Source organism: Dendrobates tinctorius, unplaced genomic scaffold (genome assembly GCF_039654945.1).
Source record: "Dendrobates tinctorius isolate UK_male_01 unplaced genomic scaffold, ASM3965494v1 ptg000119l, whole genome shotgun sequence".
NCBI lineage: Eukaryota > Metazoa > Chordata > Amphibia > Anura > Dendrobatidae > Dendrobates > Dendrobates tinctorius.
In genome coordinates, this window is record NW_027361787.1 from 1399522 (window position 1) to 1421668 (window position 22147).

General features: G+C 46.1%; 1 protein-coding gene and 1 long non-coding RNA gene across 2 annotated transcripts in view; one reads left to right on the top strand and one right to left on the bottom strand.

Moving 5' to 3' along the window:
* LOC141101537 (uncharacterized) overlaps positions 1-12939 on the top strand; it is a 56819-nt gene extending 43880 nt beyond the window's left edge. Inside the window, exon 4 of the mRNA XM_073590662.1 lies at positions 11738-12939. Within this exon, the coding sequence (XP_073446763.1) occupies positions 11738-12269 (532 nt within the window). The 3' untranslated portion in view covers positions 12270-12939. The remainder of the gene's footprint in view (positions 1-11737) is intronic.
* LOC141101520 (uncharacterized) lies at positions 7542-8200 on the bottom strand. The gene is made up of 3 exons (XR_012234991.1): positions 8103-8200; positions 7955-8015; positions 7542-7593 (listed from the first exon to the last, which is right to left on the bottom strand). It is a non-coding gene; the product is annotated as an uncharacterized lncRNA (long non-coding RNA).
* Positions 12940-22147: the final 9208 nt, after the last annotated feature.

A 22147-nucleotide genomic window follows, 5' to 3' on the forward strand; every position in this document is an offset into this window, starting at 1 on the left:
AGCAGCGCAGGTACAGATACATTATACCCGGATCAGCTCTTCTGCTCGGTCTTTGGCCCCGGGTCCTGCAGCAGCTGATTTATGCATTGAGCATGGTGTAAAGGTGCCGCTCCATCAGGTGAGTGTAATACTCCCCTACTCTCATTACAACTGGTTATCAGGTAAGACCCTATTTTTCGCTTGTTTGTTCCTCAGTATCACGACTAAAAGAAATCTCTTTAACACTTTCAGGTCACTTGGATAAAACCAATGAAGGGACTGCTGGGACCGTAACGGGGTCCATCTGAGACCCCAATGCAGAAGCCACATGTCCTGAGAACTGGACCTGCTGGACCATAAATTGTAATTTCTCCAGGGTACCAAATAAATAGTTGTCACGTAGAACCTGGAGAACCTGTCTGACATGCTCAGCATGCTCCTCCAGAGGACGGGAGTAACTCACTATATCATCCAGGAAAATTACCACAAATCTACCAATCAGTGAGAAAAATATAATTACTGACATTGTCACAGACTGCCGGAGCATTGGTTACCCCGAATGGCAGCATCAGGTTTTATATCTGCCCCTCAGGTATATTGAATGTGGTCTTCCATTCGTCCCCCTGACGTACACTTATAAAGTTATATTCCCCTCTCACGTTAAATTTGTAAAACCATTTAACTCCAGATAATTGGATAAACAGGTCGGGTATAAGGGGTAAAGGATAGGGAAGGTGAACCGTGACTCACAGGCCCAACCCTGCATCCTTCTACCAAACCCCCCACGGTGACTGGAGAGGAGCATGGCCGTATATGAGCCTCAGCCGGACTCTGGAAGGGAGGAAATAAATGAGATTTGGGCATTTTAGCTCCTGGTGTGGAGTCGACAGCACAATCATATGCCGCCATATAGTAGACGGCCGGTAACCGGTGAGAATTCCCTCCTGTGTGGGGTCTATTTGTCTCCAGAGAAATCACACGTTACATTCCACACATAACACTGAGTAGAAAAGGCGGCGCGGGGTAATTGTGCCAGTAGTGAGGGGCGAATAATGGCGGGAATGTCACTGACTGAGAAGTCTCCATGGAGCCTCTTCACTCCGGAGATCATGTGACCCCTGACTCCTCCCCTCCTGTGGCCTCATCACAGGTCCTGTGCACAGAGCAGCCATATATGTGGAGTGCGGCTCTGCAGGTGGAGGTATGTGGAGATTCCCCCCCATTACTGAGCGCTTTAATGCTAGAAATATATTGCACAGGGGATATCACAGCCAATTCCCACAAGAAGAATCCTGGAAACATCGGCTCATCTTCTTCTCATTCAGGTCTCTACAATATCGGATCCTCTCAGTGAAGATCATCCACAAAAGAGAATTTTCCTGATTTACCCATCAAGGATGGATATGGACAGAGACAAGATGGCGGAGAGGATACTACACCTCACCCTAGAGATCCTCTTCCGTCTCACTGGAGAGGTGAGAGATTCTGATGACGTCACATTACATCATTCTTATCTATGGGAATAACAGATGGACAGAACTGGAGAGGTGAGGACTCTGGAAATGTCTGTAGTGAGAGTTATTAATGTGTCTCTCCATAACCAGGATTACACAGTGGTGAAGAAGACCTCTAGTGATCGCTGTCAGGACCCTGTGTCTGAGGGATGTGGGAGACCCCTGAGCCCAAACATGGGGCCTCCACCTCACCCCCTGTTCCATGAGGACATCAATGACCAGAAGATCCTAGAACTTATCTACAAGATGATTGAGCTGCTGACTGGAGAGGTGACACTGCTGGGAATGCTGGGACATTATACAGTAACACTATGAAGGGATCGGGGGGATGACGGTATCATTGTATGTGTCAGGTTCCTATAAGGTGTCAGGATGTCGCCGTCTATTTCTCCATGGAGGAATGGGAGTATTTAGAAGGACACAGGGATCTGTACAAGGACGTCATAATGGAGGTTCCCCAGCCCCTCACATCACCAGGTAATAGACAGGACTAAATACACACGGCCTATAATTATCTGTATGTAGAGAATGAATTCAGTCCCTGTATGTATTTCCTCCAGATCTATCCAGTAAGAGGACAACACCAGAGAGATGTCCCCGTCCTCTTCTTCCACAGGACTGTAACCAAGAAGATCCCAGTGCTCCTCAGGATCATCAGGTAGATGGAGAGAAGGTGTCAGGAGATCTCCCCTATGATGTGTAGACGGCTGTGAAGGTCTTGTGCTCAGTCTTGTTTTATCCACCAGTATTATATGTTTTATACTTGTGTAATGAGAGCGGTGGAGATGGCAGGATTAGAGCTGATCATAGACGGGACTTCTCCATCTGTCTGTGACTTTTACAATATTTGTTTCAGGGTGAAGATCTGACCCATATTAATACTACAGAGACATATGTGAGAGATGATGAGTGGTGTAAAGAGGAGATTCCCACATATGACTGCCCAGGTGAGTAGTAACCACTGAATGCAGAGAAGTCACAGATTCCTCTCAGTCACCGGCTGTGGCTGCTTTATCGGTGGTGTAGTCCGGCCGTATTGCCATGATCATCATTTTGCCTCTAGACCACAACATTCTCCTCCACCCAAAACTGTTGAAATGACTTTGGGCATTGAAAGCCCTTTTCTATAGTACTTACAACCTGGAGGATCCACTTACTCCCTGGGTTGAGGAGACGCTGACCATTACCTGCCCAGATCTGTAACTATAAAGCCAATTGACAGTGTACATAGAATGTGCTGACAGGTTAGAAAATCAGTTGAAGAAAAATCTTATGCTGGGCCTGTAAGAGAAAGCGGAGGGTAATGATGCTGTTCGCTTCCTAGAACCCTGAGATCTTATCGGATGAATCTTCTCTCCCTTCTGTACTGCTGAATGTCTCATGGTCCCTACAAGACCAGGTCCAGTCTTTCTGGCCAAACTTCACTTATATGATCGACAACATTAAATGTACAGTGACACCTGCGCTGACTGGGCGCTGGGCATCACTTGTCATTCCACCGCATCGCAGTCTCAATGCAGCGAGTGCCAACATCGCTGGAAGGGAGCCAGATGGGCAGGTGAGTATAAGCTTTATCATTTTATCGGGGACGAACATTTAGTTTAAGAAATGCTTGTCCTAGTACTGGACAACCTCTTTAACCCCTTTACCCCCAAGGGTTATTTGCAGTTAGTGACAGGGATAATTTTACAATTCTGACCACTGTCCCTTTATGAGGAGGTAACTCTGGAGCTTCCATGGATCCCGGTGATTCTGACATTGTTTTCTCGTGACATATTGTACTTCATGTTAGTGGTAAAATTTAATTCATATAACTTGCGTTTATTTGTGAAAAATGGAAATTTGACGAAAATTTAGAAAATTTCACAATTTTCCAACTTTGAATTTTCGCGCCCTTAAATCACAGATATGTCACACAAAATACTTAAGAAGTAACATTTCCCACATGTTTACTTTACATCAGCACAATTTTGGAACCAATATTTTTTTTTGTTAGGAAGTTATAAGGGTTAAAAGTTGATCAGCGATTTCTCATTATTACAACACCATTTTTTTTCAGGGGCCACATCACATTTGAAGTCACTTTGAGGGGTCTATATGATAGAAAATACCCAAAAGTGACACCATTCTAAAAACTGCACCCATGAAGGTGCTCAAAACCACATTCAAGAAGTTTATTAACCCTTCAGGTGCTTCACAGGAATTATTTTGAATCTTTAAAAAATGAACATTTAACTTTTTTCACAATAAAATTACTTCAGGTCCATTTTTTTTATTTTAACAAGGGTAACAAGGAGAAATTGGACCATAAAAGTTATTGTGCAATTTGTCTTGAGTAGGCTGTTACCTGATATGTTGGGTGGAACCACTGTTTCGGCGCATGGCAGCGCTCAGAAGGGAAGGAGCGCCGTTTAACTTTTTCAGAGCAAAATTGGCTGGAATTGAGATCAGACGCCATGTTGCGTTTGGAGAGCCCCTGATGTGCCCAAACAGTGGAAACCCCCCATAAGTGACCCCATTTTGGAAACTAGACCCCCAAGGGACTTATCTAGATGCGTGGTGAGATCTTTGAACCCCCAAGCGCTTCACAGAAGTGTATAACGTACAGCCGTAAAATTATAAAATCATATTTTTTCCACAAAAATGATCTTTTCACCCCAATATTTATCTTCCTAAGGGAAACAGGACCACAATAGTTATTGTGTAATTTGTCCTGAGTACGCAGATACCCCATATGTGGGGGTAAACCACTGTGTGGGTGCATGGCAGAGCTCAGAAGGGAAGGAGCGCCGTTTGACTTTTTCAACGCGAAATTGGCTGGAATTGAAATCATACGCCATGTTGCATTTGGAGAGCCCCTGATGTGCCTGAACAGTGGAAACCCCCCACAAGTGACCCCATTTTGGAAACTAGACCCCCCAAGGAACTTATCTAGATGTTTAGTGAGCATTTTGAACCCCCAAGTGCTTCACAGAAGCTTATAACGCCCTGGCGTGAAAATAAAAAAATCATATTTTTTCAACAAACATGATCTTTTAGTCCCCAATTATTTTATTTTTCCAAGGGTAAGAGGAGAAATTGGACCCCAAAAGTTGTCCAATTTGTCCTGAGTACGCTGGTACCCCATATGTGGTAGAAAACAATTGTATGGGCACACGTCATGGCTCGGAAGGGAAGTAGTGACATTTTTTACTGCAGACTTTGATGGAATGGTCTGCGGTTGTCATGTCCCGTTTGGAGAGCCCCTGATGTGCCTAAACAGTGGAACCCCCCACAAGTGACCCCATTTTGGAAACTAGACCCCCCAAGGAACTTATCTAGATGTGTGGTGAGCACTTTGAACCCACAAGTGCTACACAAAATTTCATAACGTAGAGCCATAAAAATAAATAAATCATATTTTTTTTTCCACAAAAATGATTTTTCACCCCCAATTTTTTATTTTTGCAAGGGTAACAGGAGAAATTGGACCCCAAAAGTTGTTGTGCAATTTGTCCTGAGTAGGCTGATACCCTATATGTGGGGGTAGTCACTGTTTGGGCACATGGCAGAGCTTGTAAGGGAAGGAGCACCGTTTGACTTTTTCAACGCAGAATTGGCTGGAATTGAGATCAGACGCCATGTCACGTTTGGAGAGCACCTGATGTGCCCAAACAGTGGAAACCCCCCAATTCTACCTACAACACTAACCCCAACACACCCCTAACCCTAATGGGAAAATGGAAATAAATACATTTTTTTATTTTATTATTTTTCCCTAACTAAGGGGGTGATAACGGGGGGGTTTGATTTACTATTTATGGCGGTTTTTATGTTTGGCGGCTGTCACACGCTAAAAAATGCTTTTTATTGTAAAAATAGATTTTGCATCACCACATTTTGAGAGCTATAACTTTTCCGTATTTTGACCCACTAAGTCATGTGATGTCTTATTTTTTGCGGGACGAGTTGACATTTTTATTGGTACCATTTACAGGCACGTGACATTTTTTGATCGCTTTTTATTCCAATTTTTGGGAAGCAGAATGAACAAAAACCAGCATTTCATTAATTTCTTTTGGGGGGGGCGTTTATACCGTTCCGTGTGTGGTAAAATTGATAAAGCGGTTTTATTCTTTGGATCAGTACAATTACAGCAATACCTGATTTATTTTTTGTTATGTTTTGGCGCTTTTATACAATAAAAACAATTTTATATAAATAATTGTTTCTGCATCTGCGAGCTATAACTTTTTACTTTTTTCGCTGATGATGCTGTATGGTGGCTCATTTTTTGCGGAACAAGATGACTTTTCAGCGGTACCATTTTTATTTATATCCGTCTTTTTGATTGCGCGTTATTGCACTTTTTGTTCGGTGGTATGATGATAAAGCATTGTTTTTTGCCTTTTTTTGAAGGGGTTCACTAAAGGGGTTAACTAGTGGGACAATTTTATAGGGCGGGTCGTTACGGACACGGCAATACTAAATATATGTACTTTTGTTTTTTGTTATTTACAAAAAAAAGAAATTATTAGGAAATTTTTTTAAAATTTATTTAGGAATTTTCTAAAAATTATTTTTACGCGTTTTTTTTTCTTTATTACGTTGTCCCAGGGGGGGACATCACTATACAGTGTCAGATCGCTGATCTGACATTTTGCAATGCACTGTGTCATCAGCGATCTGACAGGCAGTGCAGGTGGCTTCTCAGCACCTGCTCTGAGCAGGCACTGAGAAGCCACCTCCCTTCAGGACCCAGAACGTCCCCGTGGCCATCTTGGATCCAGGGGCCTGAAGTGAGGAGGCCCTCAGAACAACACAAGCACATTGCTTTGTTCTGAGGGTCTCAGGGAAGCGCACAGGGAGCCCGCTCCCTGCACGATTCTCCCTGATGCTCCGGGAAAATCTGCGATCATATTTGATCGCAGTGTGATGGGGGTTATTGTGCTGGGAGCGGTCTGTGACCGCTCCTGGCACTTAGTGCCGGTTGACATCTGTGATAATCGCCCCGTGGGCGCAGCTGATCGTAATGGCGTACTATCCCAATCGGTCATACGGGTCCGGGTTACCTGGATGGGATAGTACGTCATATGTCAGGAAGGGGTTAAGAAATACTATAGATATGTGCTAAATACACTAAATGACACTGATATATGCATTACTAAACGTCTATGTGTATGGCTGGGCAGAGTAGTCAGGGGCACCCATACACTTAAGGAGATGATTAAATCGATAATGAAGCCATACTGTGTCATGGATATATACTGTGTAGGATGATGCCGAGTCAGCAGCGTTCAGGCCGGCTGCGCTGATCCTAACACCTGCTTGAAAAGGAAAGAGCTGCCGCCCTATGTCTGCGTGATGTCACTACACTGCCGGCTCTCTTCTATTGCAGAAAAGAGTGATATTATCCAATGCGTTTCTGAGGCTTCGGTGTCCTTCATCAGGGATCCCTTCTTTTTTGCAATAGACGAGCCGGCAGTGTAGTGACATCACGCAGACATAGGGCGGCAGCTTTTTCCTTTTCAAGCAGGTGGCAGGAACATAGTGTAAATCCAGGACACAGTACGGCTTCATAATCATGATCACCTCCTTAAGTGTACGTGTGCCCCAGCCTGCTCTACCCAGCCATACATGTAGACGTTCAGTAATTCATAGATCAGGGTCATCTGTGTATGTAGGGCATATCTGCTGTATATATTTACTGCATTTCTACACGTTAAGCCATAGAGCAGGCAGGTGCTGTATGCAGATTCTTGACCCTGTCACGCAGTGGTAATGCCAGTGCATTCATCAAATTTACGTCCCTGTAATATACATTTATTCCCGCCTGCAGGAGATGTGTTCAATAGAAAAAATAAAGACGCGCACTCGTGCTGTAGGAGGAGGTGCTGACTGAACGTGGATATACCACAGGTAAAAGTCAACGGGTAGACAGTCGCACTCAAAATTGAATGTCACTTGCATCAGAGTCATTAAAGGAATTATTATGATTTTTATTAATTTTTTGTCAATAAATCAAGAAAAGTGAAAAAACACCGCAAACAGAGATCAGATTCCCAACAGGAGTATTACACGGTTACGTTTCGACCTATACCTAGGTCTTTCTCAAACCATACTGCAAGATAAACATGCAAAGAAAAATTATTTACCACACTAAACAAAGTGATCAAGATAATGTACAAAAGGCTAGAGACATAGTGGACATAAATATATACAAAATTAATAAAATTTAAAAAGGGTGTATGCTGAAAAACCCTATAGATACAAAATATATAAACGTCTATATGTGCACACATAGGACTACACATGGATCTGCGCAATAACAGGAATGCAGAGTAAGACAAGAAGATGGTCATAGGAGATATTGCAGACTATTGGCAAACAAATATACAGTACTAATCATAATGTGCTTGGATAAATGGAAAACGAAGCTGGGTGGTGGAGAAAGGAAAGTATAGCAAACATGAGATACTAACCTCAATAGGAGTGTCAAGGTATATGGAAAGAGGACAATTTTTCAGAGTCCCAAAGTAAGGGCTGTGGGGAAAAAAAAAGAAAAGGAGAGATCATAAGAAAAAAGGAACAGAGGGTAAGCAAGGCGCCAGGGGGTGCTGCTGTACTGACCTGTGGCAAGAGAGCGGCAGGGATCTGCAGTGTTGTGGGTGGAGGCAAGAATGCCTCGGTTTATATATGTTGAGAGTCACTATGAGGCTGGGAGGAGGCCGCTCTCTTGCCACAGGTCAGTACAGCAGCACCCCCTGGCGCCTTGCTTACCCTCTGATCCTTTTTTCTTATGATCTCTCCTTTTTTTTTTCCCCACAGCCCTTACTTTGGGACTCTGAAAAATTGTCCTCTTTCCATATACCTTGACACTCCTATTGAGGTTAGTATCTCATGTTTGCTATACTTTCCTTTCTCCACCACCCAGCTTCGTTTTCCATTTATCCAAGCACATTATGATTAGTACTGTATATTTGTTTGCCAATAGTCTGCAATATCTCCTATGACCATCTTCTTGTCTTACACTGCATTCCTGTTATTGCGCAGATCCATGTGTAGTCCTATGTGTGCACATATAGATGTTTATATATTTTGTATCTATAGGGTTTTTCAGCATACACCCTTTTTAAATTTTATTAATTTTGTATATATTTATGTCCACTATGTCTCTAGCCTTTTGTACATTATCTTGATCACTTTGTTTAGTGTGGTAAATAATTTTTCTTTGCATGTTTATCTTGCAGTATGGTTTGAGAAAGACCTAGGTATAGGTCGAAACGTAACCGTGTAATACTCATGTTTGGAATCTGATCTCTGTTTGCGGTGTTTTTTCACTTTTCTTGATTTATTGAAAAAAAATTAATAAAAATCATAATAATTCCTTTAATGACTCTGATGCAAGTGACATTCAATTTTGAGTGCGACTGTCTACCCGTTGACTTTCACCTGTAGGAAATGTCTTGGCATGGCTCCAGCCCTGGTGTCATGGAGTCACTCCACGTCATAAATTACATTATTTTTGATCCTAAGGAATTCAGATTACTGCACAATCTCTCCTGAAATGGGGAGCAATATTATTTTCTGTAATCTTCTGGTCAGGATCCATAGTAGCTCCAATGGTCCACCATAAATGAGGGCAACTCTGGTTTACTGTTGTTGGGGATGCAAATTTTTTTTTATTCTTTGCTGATTGGGTTACAGTTCTTCGCTTTGTATGATTTGTGGAGGGATCGGCCTGTCTCACTTATGTGAGTCTGTAACTCCCTCATAGTCTTTAACATAAGCTCTCCATTACCTCTTCCAAATGCCCGAGATCTAAATTCAAGACCTCTCAGCTCTGCACTATTATACACAGTTCTCTATAAATGTGTAATATTTCTTCTTGAAACTCATCTGACAGAAAATATTGGAGCTTACGATAGTTTAGATTGTGACGTCACCGAGCCCCATACTCTAATTACCCCAGAGAGGTTTCACCACTAGCTGCTCATTTATTACTGATGGAGACTGTGGAGTTAGGCAATAATACATCTACTGAAATGATCAATCTTCAGTTTTCGACTACAGTAGTTAGTGCCCAAAATGCTGATTTAACCACTTCTCGCAGCCAGTTTTGTCTTCCTAATCAGACCCCAATTTTCAAATCTGACATGTATCAATTTATGTGGTGATAACTGTGAAATTCTTCACAAAGGATAATAGGAAACAAATTGACATTACAAGTTATTTTCCAACTTCTCTTGAATGCGACAAAACCCTATATACGGTTGTACACTACTGTCTTGGCACATGGCAGGGTTAAGAAGGGAAAGAGCGCCATTAAGCTGTATGAAGGCAAATTTTGCAGGAATAGTTTGCCGACAAAATTTATTGGGGGCATTGTACGTGGTCAATTGGCAGCTCAAAAGATGTCCACCATGAAGAGGCTTGGCGCTATCTACTCCATTTTCCAGATCCAAGAGATTGTCTTGCTCATCACCCTTTAACCCTTCTACATGGATCTGGACTTACACAAAGACTCCTAGGCTTGGGCGATGGTGTTACCTGCTGTTTTGTGGTGAGAAATAGCAAGAAGAATAGATAGTCGAGTCAGGACCAGGAGAGGAGAGAAAATAAAAAGTTATACGATGCAAGAGTAGTCCGTAAACAGAGCGGGTTCATAACAGGAAGCAAATACACAAGCCGGGAGCTGACCCCCGAGGACTGAACCGGAGCAGGCCAAGGCTGTACCTGACAGCCTTCGGTAATATGCTTCAAGCTTTAGTACGGTGCGGTGCTTTCCAATTGGCTGAAGCAGCGAGCAGATAACTTCACCTGGACAGCACCCACACATACTGCCAGACTGGCCGGTACTACTGGTCCCAGGCACCCTCATCTTAGTGGCTGAACAGTGCCTGTGCCGCCTACAGCTTCTGTTTCTAATGTCGCCTCCATCACCGCTGCTGCCTGCAGAATGAATAAGATGGCACCTGGTGACAGAAGCAGACATCACAGGAGCAGATCCTGGAGAAAATGGGACATACCGTTTGCGGAAGTCTCAATATGACAAAATGTCAGAAATCCAGAGCAGTAGAAATCCTCATAAAGTGACTACATTTTGGAAATTATAACCCTCGGTCAAGTAATCTATAAGAGTAGTGACTATTTTGACTTCACAGGGACTTTGCGGAAATTAGCACACAGGGGATGTTGGAGAGTGAAGATTAGAAATATGCCATATTATTGCCCAGCACATAATGCCCGGATTGTGCTCCACTAGACACGCACATAGAAAACTAAGTGGGTCCTTCTCATTACAGTGATGCCAAATACAGGGATGGTAAATGTGGTTTAGGTACACTGCAAAGCTCAGAAGCGAGGGGGAGATTTGACTTGGAAAGAGTGCATTTTGCTGGCTTTGTTTATGGAAGCCATGTTGCTTTTCAAGAGTCTTTGAGCCATTAATAATGTGGACATCTGTTTTTTCAATGACAGATGATGGACCTGAGTGGGAACTTGTTTTATGTGAGATGAGTAGGAGTTGTTATTGGTGGTATTTTCGCCTACATATCATTGATGGGTTACTTTTTATTTATTATATTTGGGAGGCAGAATGAACAAACAGTTGAACACCACACACTACTGGTTCATCCTCTAACTTTTTGTATTAGACTGTGAACTGTCATTGACTTAGACAGTCATTCAATAATTTTACATAACTTGCCATTTTTACAGACAGTTTAAGTAGCCATTTTCAAAAATATAAAATTCTAGGATATTATATTCAAAATAATTGTTTTTTTCTTAGCAGATGACTCTACCAGGAGATCAGGACAGCTGATATCTTCAATTTTTAAATCAGATGATCGCAAAATCCCACAGGATGCAACTGAAGTCATTGCCATTGCTCCAGATATACCAGCATCCCTTTACAGTAAAGATCTGTCATCTGATCCTATGAAACAGGTCCCATCTTCTGATTCATTACTGACTACTAAGGAAAATCAAAGTCACAAAAGAGGCATTAAAAAACAAACTGCTCCTAAAGCAAAGAAGTCATTTTCACATTCAGAATATAGAAATAGTTTTCCCCTCAAAAAGTCGTTTCTTAAACATCAACAAAATCACACAACGGAGAAGAGATTTTCTTGCTCCAAGTGTGGGAAATGCTTTAACTGGAATTCAGAACTTGTTAGGCATGAGAGAACTCACACAGAGGAGAAACATTTTTCCTGTTCAGAATGTGAGAAATATTTTAAACATAAACCTAATCTTGTTAGACACCAGAGAACTCACACAGGGGAGAAGCCTTTTTCCTGTTCAGAATGTGGGAAGTATTTTAACCAGAGATCATCTTTGGTTAAGCACCAGAGAATTCACACAGGGGAGAAGCCTTTTTCCTGTTCTGAATGTGGGAAATGTTTTATACAGAAATCAGATTTTGTTAATCACCAGAGAAGTCACACACGGGAGAAGCCTTTTTGCTGTTCAGAATGTGGGATGTGTTTTCACCAGAAATCAAGTCTAGTTATTCACCAGCGAACCCACATAGGGGAGATGCCTTTTTCCTGTTCAGAATGTGGGAAGTGTTTTAACCAGAATTCAGATTTGGTTAATCACCATAGAACTCACACAGGGGAGAAGCCGTTTTCCTGTTCAGAATGTGGGAAGTGTTTTATCCAGAATTCAGATTTGGTTAATCACCATAGAACTCACACAGGGGAGAAGCCTTTTTCCTGTTCAGAATGTGGGAAATGGTTTACACATAAATCAAATGTTGTTAGGCACCAGAGAACTCACACAAGGGAGTAGCCATTTTCCTGTTCATAATAATAATAATAATCGTTATTTATATAGCGCCAACATATTCCACAGCGTTGACAGTTTAACAGTTTCAAACACAACAGTCGTAACAACGTTAACAATAATACAATAATTACCGTATTTTTCGCTTTATAAGACGCTCCGGATTATAAGACGCACCCCAAATTTTGAGGAGAAAAATAGGAAAAAAACTTTATTTTTAATAAAATGGTGGTGCATCTTATAATCCATGCGTCTTATTGCTTACCAGGGGTGGTGATGGAGGAGGCCGGAGTGGAACATTGCTGCTGGGATGAGGGGGTGTTTTGATGTGCAGCGTGCCGCTGCCGGTGTCTGTTACTGCCGCCGCCCTCTGTCCCCTGATGCTTGCCACCACCGCCACGCTCTGTCCCCCGGTGCCTGCTTGCCACCACCGCCGCACTCTGTCCCCCAGTGCTTGCCACCACTGCCACGCTGTCCCCCGGTGCCTGCTTGCCACCACCGCCGCGCTCTCCCCCGGTTCTTACCGCCACCACCACGCTCTGTCCCCCGGTTCTTACCGCCACGCTCCTATCCCCCGGTGTTTGCCGCCATCGCCGCGCTCTGTCCCGTTCTGAGGGTACTTGCCGTGGCACTCTGTGCCCTGATGCTGCCGCTGCGCTGTCTGCCACCGCCGCGCTCCTGTCCCCCGGTGGTTTCTTCCGCCGCGCTCCTGTCCCCCGGTGGTTTCTTCCGCCCCACCGCCGCCGCCGCGCTCTGTCCCGTTCAGCGTGGGGGGGTCTCTGTCGCTCCATGCCTGCTTTCTTCCTGGAAAATGGCCGCCGCGCATGCGCAGACGGACATCTCGGCACTGAAATCTCGGGAGATGAGATTTCAGCGCTGAAATCTCATCTCCCGAGATTTCAGTGCCAAGATGTCCGTCTGCGCATGCACGGCGGCCATTTTCCAGGAAGAAAGCAGGCATGGAGCGACAGAGACCCCCCCACGCTGAACGGGACAGAGCGCGGCGGCGGCGGTGGGGCGGAAGAAACCACCGGGGGACAGGAGCGCGGCGGTGGCGGACAGCGCAGCGGCAACATCAGGGCACAGAGTGCCGCGGCAAGTACCCTCAGTGGCAGCGCAAATGTATATCCTCTTTGTAAGACGCACCCCCTTTTTCCCCTCAATTTTGGGGGAAAAAAAGTGCGTCTTACAAAGCGGAAAATACGGTAAAGCAAAATAAAACGACCCTGCTCATGAGAGCTTACAATCTACAGGGTGGGCCATTTATATGGATACACCTAAATAAAATGGGAATGCTTGGTGACCCAGAGCGGCTCACTGAATTTGCAGAATGGGCAAAGCAAAAATTGGAACAGGACCCTCAGTTTACACAGAACATTATGTTCAGTGATGAGGCAAACTTTTTTGGGTGGGCCATTTATATGGATACACCTAAATAAAACAGGAATGGTGACAGTTTTCTTGCTTATGGTGTCTTGCATTGAAATCTGCTGCAGTGACCCCGGTAAGGCGTTCAACAGACATCAACACAATTTCTATCAGCTCCTCACGTGTTAACCTTTGCAACATGTCAATGGCTGTAAACAAAGAGAAACTTGAAAATAACTCATGAAAGAATAAAGTTATGTTAAAACCAAGAACACTATTGTTTTTCTTGTGAAATTCTCAATAAGATTGATGTGTCACATGACCCTCTTCCCATTGAAAAAAATAAAGTTGGATCCAAAATGGCCACCATGGTCACCACCCATCTTGAAAAGTTTTCCACCTCCCATATACTAATGTGCCACAAGCAGGAAGCTGATATCACCAACCATTCCCATTTTATTTAGGTGTATCCATATAAATGGCCCACCCTGTACAATGAGGTGAGGGAGATACAAAGTACAGGTGTATATTTACAATGATAGTCCAGTCATCTTGAGGGAGTGGCGGTTAGATAGAGATAGTGAATTGGCTACATATGCACACTTACAAATAAAATGGTTTTTGATTAGGGAATGTGATAGGCTGCTCTGAACAAATGTGGTTTGAGGGAATGCCTAAAACTGGGCAAGTTGTGGCTGGTCCAAATTTCTTGTGGTAGAGCATTCTAGAGGATTGGCGCAACAAGGGAGAAATCTTGGAGTCGGGAGTGGGAGGTACGGATTAGTGCAGAGGTTAGTCAAAAGTCATTTAAAGAGCACAGCAATCGGCTAGGCCGATAGACAGAAATGAAGCAGGAGATGTAAGGGGGTGCCGCACTGTGGAGAGCTTTGTGGGTGAGAACAAGTATTTTGAATTGGATCCTATAATGAATGGGCAGCCAGTATAACGACTGGCGAAGAGCGGACGCGTCCGAGTACCTATTAGCCAGATGGACAACCCTGGCTTCTGCATTAAGGATGGATTGGAGAGGGGAAAGTCAAGTGAGGGGGAGGCCAATTAATAGAACATTACAGTAGACCAGGCGGGAGTGTATCAGGGCGACAGTGAGGGTTTCTATTGTTTCCATGTTGAGAAAAGTGCGGATTCTAGAGATGCTCTTTAGGTGTAAGCGGCAAGAGCGGGCAAGAGATTGTATATGGGAGGTGACGGAGAGATTGGTGTCAAACATAACACCCAGACAGCACGCCTGCTGCTGGGGTATAATTATAGTGCCACCCACGGAGAGGGAAATGTCAGATTTAAGGAGTTTAGTAGACAGTGGGAGCGGAAGAGTTCAGTTTTGGAAAGGTTGAGTTTCAGATAGAGAGCGGACATGATGTTGGAGACTGTGGACAGACAGTCACTGGCGTTCTGTAGTACAGCGGGGGTAAGGTCAGGGGATGACATGTATAGTTGTGTGTCATCAGCATAAAGATGGTACTGAAACCCAAATCTGCTTATAGTCTATCCAATTGGGGCCGTGTAGAGAGAGAAGCAAAGGGGGCCAAGTACTGAGCCCTGAGGTACCCCAACAGTGAGAGGAAGAGGAGATAAAGTGGAGCCAGCGAACAAAACACTGAAGGAGCGGTCAGAGAGATAGGAAGAGAACCAGGAGAGAGCAGTGTCATTAATGCCTTGTGACTGGAGTCTAGAGAGTAGGAGATGGTGGTCAACAGTGTCGAAAGTTGCAGAAAGGTAAAGAAAAATGAGCAGAGAGTGGTCACCGTTACATTTTGCCATCAGAAGGTCATTGGTCACTTTAATGAGTGCAGTTTCAGTCGAATGTAGGGGGCAGAAGCCGGACTGTGAAGGGTCTAGAAGGGAGTGAATGGAGAGGTAACAGGTTAGGTGGGAGTAGACCATGCGCTTCAAGAGTTTAGAGATGAAGGGGAGATTGGAGACTGGTCTGTAGTTGTTTGTGGAGGATGGGTCGAGAGCGGGTTTCTTTAATAATGGAATAATGATAGTGTGTTTGAAAGAGGAAGGGAAAATGTCCGAGGAGAGGGAGAGATTAAAGATTGTAGTTGGGTGGCTTGTGACGTCTAGAGAGAGAGACTGGAGTAGATGTGAGGGAATGGGGTCAGTAGTTCACGTAGTTGCACAAGAAGAGAGGAGCCTGGAGACGACTTCTTCTGTGATGGGATCAAATGTGGAGAGTGAGCCAGGGGAAATGCAGGGAGGGATGAGACTCACAGCACCTGGTGTCTGGGAGCGGATTTCCTGATGTATTATCTATTTTCTCTGTAAAGTGGGAGGCCAGGTCATCAGCACAAATGTCTGTGATAAGGGCTTGTGCTTTCGGCCTGAGGAGGGAGTGAAAGGGGTCAAAAAGTTTCTTGGGGTTGTCGGATAGTGAGGAGATCTGGGTGGTGAAGTAGGGCTGATTGGCGAGGTGAAGGTCAGAGCTATAGGTTCTTAACATAAATTTGAAGTGGATGAAGTCTTCTGGTGGGAGAGTTTTCCTCCATAAGGGATGGTGGACCAGGGTTGGAGAAGATGTCCCCTAAAATCAGTAGGAGTAGGAAGATAAAGAGCAAGTAGTTATTGGAATTGTCAGAAGTTTTTTTGTGCGATGTGTTTAGGCAAGATGGGCTGAGGTTTTTCAGGAAGTTGAGAATTGCATGGGAGCTGTACATGCAGTGGCGGATTATAATGAGGTCAATTTGGGCAGTTGCCCCGGGCCCAGTGGGGTTAAGGGGCCCACAGCCCAGGCCAGTAAATTGCCCCATTATAATCCGCCACCGGGCAGGGCCAGATTATAGGCAGGGCAGGCGGGGCTTCAGCCCCGGGGCCCCCACCACAAGAGCTTCTAAGGGGGCCCCCACCACATTCCTGCTGGCTGCTGCAATGGCACTCCATCTTCTCCCCACCTAAAAGTGAGTGACCGTGGGGGCGGCATTATGTGCTCTGCTACCAGCAGCATCTACAAGTAGCGTGAACGCTGATGCTGCTGGTAGCGTGCAAAGGCTTGTGATGAGATCACAGGAGGGAAGGTGTCAGGGCCCCCGATCATGTGACCCCTGTCTCCTCCCCTCCTGTGACCTCATCACAGGTCCTGTGCGCACAGCACAGAGCACTGAGAGCAGCCATGTATGTGGAGTGTGGCTCTGCGGGTGGAGGTCGGTGCTGGAGGCCCCATTATTCTCTATGTGGAGTGCGGCTCTGCGGGTGGAGGTCGGTGCTGGAGGCTCCATTATTCTCTATGTGGAGTGTGGCTCTGCGGGTGGAGGTCGGTGCTGGAGGCTCCATTATTCTCTATGTGGAGTGTGGCTCTGCGGGTGGAGGTCGGTGCTGGAGGCTCCATTATTCTCTATGTGGAGTGCGGCTCTGCGGGTGGAGGTCGGTGCTGGAGGCCCCATTATTCTCTATGTGGAGTGTGGCTCTGCGGGTGGAGGTCGGTGCTGGAGGCTCCATTATTCTCTATGTGGAGTGTGGCTCTGCGGGTGGAGGTCGGTGCTGGAGGCCCCATTATTCTCTATGTGGAGTGCGGCTCTGCGGGTGGAGGTCGGTGCTGGAGGCTCCATTATTCTCTATGTGGAGTGTGGCTCTGCGGGTGGAGGTCGGTGCTGGAGGCTCCATTATTCTCTATGTGGAGTGTGGCTCTGCGGGTGGAGGTCGGTGCCGGAGGCTCCATTATTCTCTATGTGGAGTGAGGCTCTGCGGGTGGAGGTCGGTGCTGGAGGCTCCATTATTCTCTATGTGGAGTGCGGCTCTGCGGGTGGAGGTCGGTGCTGGAGGCTCCATTCTCTATGTGGAGTGCGGCTCTGCGGGTGGAGGTCGGTGCTAGAGGCTCCATTATTCTCTATGTGGAGTGCGGCTCTGCGGGTGGAGGTCGGTGCTGGAGGCTCCATTATTCTCTATGTGGAGTGCGGCTCTGCGGGTGGAGGTCGGTGCTGGAGGCTCCATTATTCTCTATGTGGAGTGCGGCTCTGCGGGTGGAGGTCGGTGCTGGAGGCCCCATTATTCTCTATGTGGAGTGTGGCTCTGCGGGTGGAGGTCGGTGCTGGAGGCTCCATTATTCTCTATGTGGAGTGCGGCTCTGCGGGTGGAGGTCGGTGCTGGAGGCTCCATTATTCTCTATGTGGAGTGCGGCTCTGCGGGTGGAGGTCGGTGCTGGAGGCCCCATTATTCTCTATGTGGAGTGTGGCTCTGCGGGTGGAGGTCGGTGCTGGAGGCTCCATTATTCTCTATGTGGAGTGTGGCTCTGCGGGTGGAGGTCGGTGCTGGAGGCCCCATTATTCTCTATGTGGAGTGCGGCTCTGCGGGTGGAGGTCGGTGCTGGAGGCTCCATTATTCTCTATGTGGAGTGTGGCTCTGCGGGTGGAGGTCGGTGCTGGAGGCTCCATTATTCTCTATGTGGAGTGTGGCTCTGCGGGTGGAGGTCGGTGCCGGAGGCTCCATTATTCTCTATGTGGAGTGAGGCTCTGCGGGTGGAGGTCGGTGCTGGAGGCTCCATTATTCTCTATGTGGAGTGCGGCTCTGCGGGTGGAGGTCGGTGCTGGAGGCTCCATTCTCTATGTGGAGTGCGGCTCTGCGGGTGGAGGTCGGTGCTAGAGGCTCCATTATTCTCTATGTGGAGTGCGGCTCTGCGGGTGGAGGTCGGTGCTGGAGGCTCCATTATTCTCTATGTGGAGTGCGGCTCTGCGGGTGGAGGTCGGTGCTGGAGGCTCCATTATTCTCTATGTGGAGTGCGGCTCTGCGGGTGGAGGTCGGTGCTGGAGGCCCCATTATTCTCTATGTGGAGTGTGGCTCTGCGGGTGGAGGTCGGTGCTGGAGGCTCCATTATTCTCTATGTGGAGTGTGGCTCTGCGGGTGGAGGTCGGTGCTGGAGGCCCCATTATTCTCTATGTGGAGTGCGGCTCTGCGGGTGGAGGTCGGTGCTGGAGGCTCCATTATTCTCTATGTGGAGTGTGGCTCTGCGGGTGGAGGTCGGTGCTGGAGGCTCCATTATTCTCTATGTGGAGTGTGGCTCTGCGGGTGGAGGTCGGTGCCGGAGGCTCCATTATTCTCTATGTGGAGTGCGGCTCTGCGGGTGGAGGTCGGTGCTGGAGGCTCCATTATTCTCTATGTGGAGTGCAGCTCTGCGGGTGGAGGTCAGTGCCGGAGGCTCCATTATTCTCTATGTGGAGTGTGGCTCTGCGGGTGGAGGTCGGTGCTGGAGGCTCCATTATTCTCTATATGGAGTGCGGCTCTGCGGGTGGAGGTCGGTGCTGGAGGCCCCATTATTCTCTATGTGGAGTGCGGCTCTGCGGGTGGAGGTCGGTGCTGGAGGCTCCATTATTCTCTATGTGGAGTGCGGCTCTGCGGGTGGAGGTCGGTGCTGGAGGCTCCATTATTCTCTATGTGGAGTGCGGCTCTGCGGGTGGAGGTCGGTGCTGGAGGCTCCATTCTCTATGTGGAGTGCGGCTCTGCGGGTGGAGGTCGGTGCTAGAGGCTCCATTATTCTCTATGTGGAGTGCGGCTCTGCGGGTGGAGGTCGGTGCTGGAGGCTCCATTATTCTCTATGTGGAGTGCGGCTCTGCGGGTGGAGGTCGGTGCTGGAGGCTCCATTCTCTATGTGGAGTGCGGCTCTGCGGGTGGAGGTCGGTGCTAGAGGCTCCATTATTCTCTATGTGGAGTGGGGCTCTGCAGGTGGAGGTCGGTGCTGGAGGCTCCATTATTCTCTATGTGGAGTGCGGCTCTGCGGGTGGAGGTCGGTGCTGGAGGCCCCATTATCCTCTATGTGGAGTGTGGCTCTGCGGGTGGAGGTCGGTGCTGGAGGCTCCATTATTCTCTATGTGGAGTGCGGCTCTGCGGGTGGAGGTCGGTGCTGGAGGCCCCATTATCCTCTATGTGGAGTGTGGCTCTGCGGGTGGAGGTCGGTGCTGGAGGCTCCATTATTCTCTATGTGGAGTGGGGCTCTGCGGGTGGAGGTCGGTGCTGGAGGCTCCATTATTCTCTATGTGGAGTGTGGCTCTGCGGGTGGAGGTCGGTGCTGGAGGCCCCATTATTCTCTATGTGGAGTGGGGCTCTGCAGGTGGAGGTCGATGCTGGAGGCTCCATTATTCTCTATGTGGAGTGCGGCTCTGTGGGTGGAGGTCGGTGCTGGAGGCTCCATTATTCTCTATGTGGAGTGCGGCTCTGCGGGTGGAGGTCGGTGCTGGAGGCCCCATTATTCTCTATGTAGAGTGTGGCTCTGCGGGTGGAGGTCGGTGCTGGAGGCCCCATTATTCTCTATGTAGAGTGTGGCTCTACGATTCGTGACCCCCGTCACGTGACGAGGGGGGCCCACAGAGTCTGAACTGCCCCGGGCCCTGGCTACCCTTAATCCACCCCTGTGTACATGGGAGAGGGAAGTATATAGGGGCTGATGTGTATGAGTCTTGATGGAGGGGGATGGGGCAATGAATGTGGATGGCAAGGGAACACAGGGGGATAGAAATAAAGCACATGGCTAAAAGGGAGAGCAAAGTGTGAGTTACCTGGCTCCTGCCCTGACTAACTGCCATGGATTAACTGCTTCATCTAGAGGCTTAGCTGCTGGGATGCTTTGCTGAGGAGATGCGTGCACCCCACACTGCGTGCACACCTTAGAATGCTTCTAAATTTATAGGCCACACTACAGGGTCAGGAGAGAGGGATTGTGGGAGCTCATTTGGGATAATTTAGCAGCTGTTTCAACACCAGGGGGTGGAGAGATGATAAAAACACTTGTCCTGGCACCATCTCTATGCTATAACACCTTTCCCAAGATAATATCTACAATGACCCCAGCCATGGATGTACAGCAGTGAGTATTGAGTACAATGTAACAGATGAATTATAGAAATAATTCAGCAAGCAAAGTTCTATGTTATATGCCATTAAAGTTGTTACAGGATAACTTGGCAGTAATTGATAGCAGAGTTCTATGTTCTATACCATTAAAAGAAATGTTGCAGGATGATAAACAGCAGAGGACAGCAAGCAGAGGTTGTACCATTAAAAGAAATGTTGCAGGATGATAAACAGCAGAGGACAGCAAGCAGAGGTTGTACCTGTGTGAAGAGAGAAGATGGATGTTAATTCCCTACCATGGATTAATTGCTTCTTCTAGATGTTTAGCTGCTGGAATGCTTTGCTGAGGGAATGCGTGCACCCACAGAATGTGGGAAATGTTTTACACAGAAATTAAATTTTGTTAAGCACCAGAGAACTCACACAGGGGAGAAGCCATTTTTCCTGTTTAGAATGCGGGAAATGTTTTAGCCAAAAACCAGATTTTGTTATGCAGCAGAGAACCCACACAGGATAGAAGCCTTTTTCATGTTCAGAATGTGGGAAATGTTTTAACCGGAAAGCGCATCTGGATGGCCACTAGAGAACTCACACAGGGGAGAAGCCTTTTTCATGTTCAGAATGTGGGAAATTTTTCTTTTATTTTTTATATGTATTTAACTGTTTTTATTGATTTGGAAGTTTTAATAAGGGGAGGAGTGAGGAGAGAAATGTAAGGTTTTAGGAAAAGGGGGAGGGGGTACAATAAGGAGAGGGGGAGGAAAGGGAAGGGAAATGGGGTGACAATAAAAGCTAGAAAACTCCAAATATACATTTCCATAGCTTTGCATATGAAATTTATGCAGATGTAAACTGTATAAGCTTTATCTAACATAAGTTTATATCATGAAAAGACTGTTGGCACTTAATGATCAGTATAAAAAAAAAAAAAGGTTATATGTTGACCAGATCTGTTGGAGTATTCCATCAGCCGTACCGTAGCGCAGATGTTTATTATTTGGACAATAAAGTATATCTTTGGTTTAAGCCGTAACAGGAATTGATTTCCATTTGTCCCATTTCTTTGCGTGCTTCTTTAAGTTATCATTAATAATAGCGAAGCGTAGTTCCAAAGAGTAGTGCGAAGAGATTTTCTCCAAAATGTCTGAAAACTTTGGCACATCCACTCTTTTCCAGTACAATGCCCGGGAATTCCTAACCACCAGGAAAATATGTATTATAACAAACCTTATTGAAGGGTCGAACTCTTCAAGGTCAATAGAGAGAAAAGCGGCCTTTGGAGTTAACGGGTAATGCCTCTTGAGAAGGGAGTCCATATATCGATACCTGTTCCACAGGCTTTTAACTTTAGAAGATTACCGTGTAGTCCGCGATTTCTCCAACATAAGGGTGAGTTCTTTTGGTCAATATGAGCTAGGTGAGAAGGGGTGTAACGCCATCTAACGAGGGTTTTATAGGAAGCCTCGTGAAGGATCATAGAAATATTGGACGAATATGAGTTTCTGATAGCATTTTCCCATTGTTCGTGGTTAATAGAATATTTAGTTCTGATTCCCACTTTACCATATACGAGTTTTTATGGAAGGTATTATCTTTATTTAAAAAACTATAAAGATTTTTGGTGCTCCATAAAAATGTATTATTAGATTTTCTAATAATATGGCAATAATTTCTGCCTTCGGATTTTTGTTGCTTATAAATTTACCATTGCTATCTTTTAA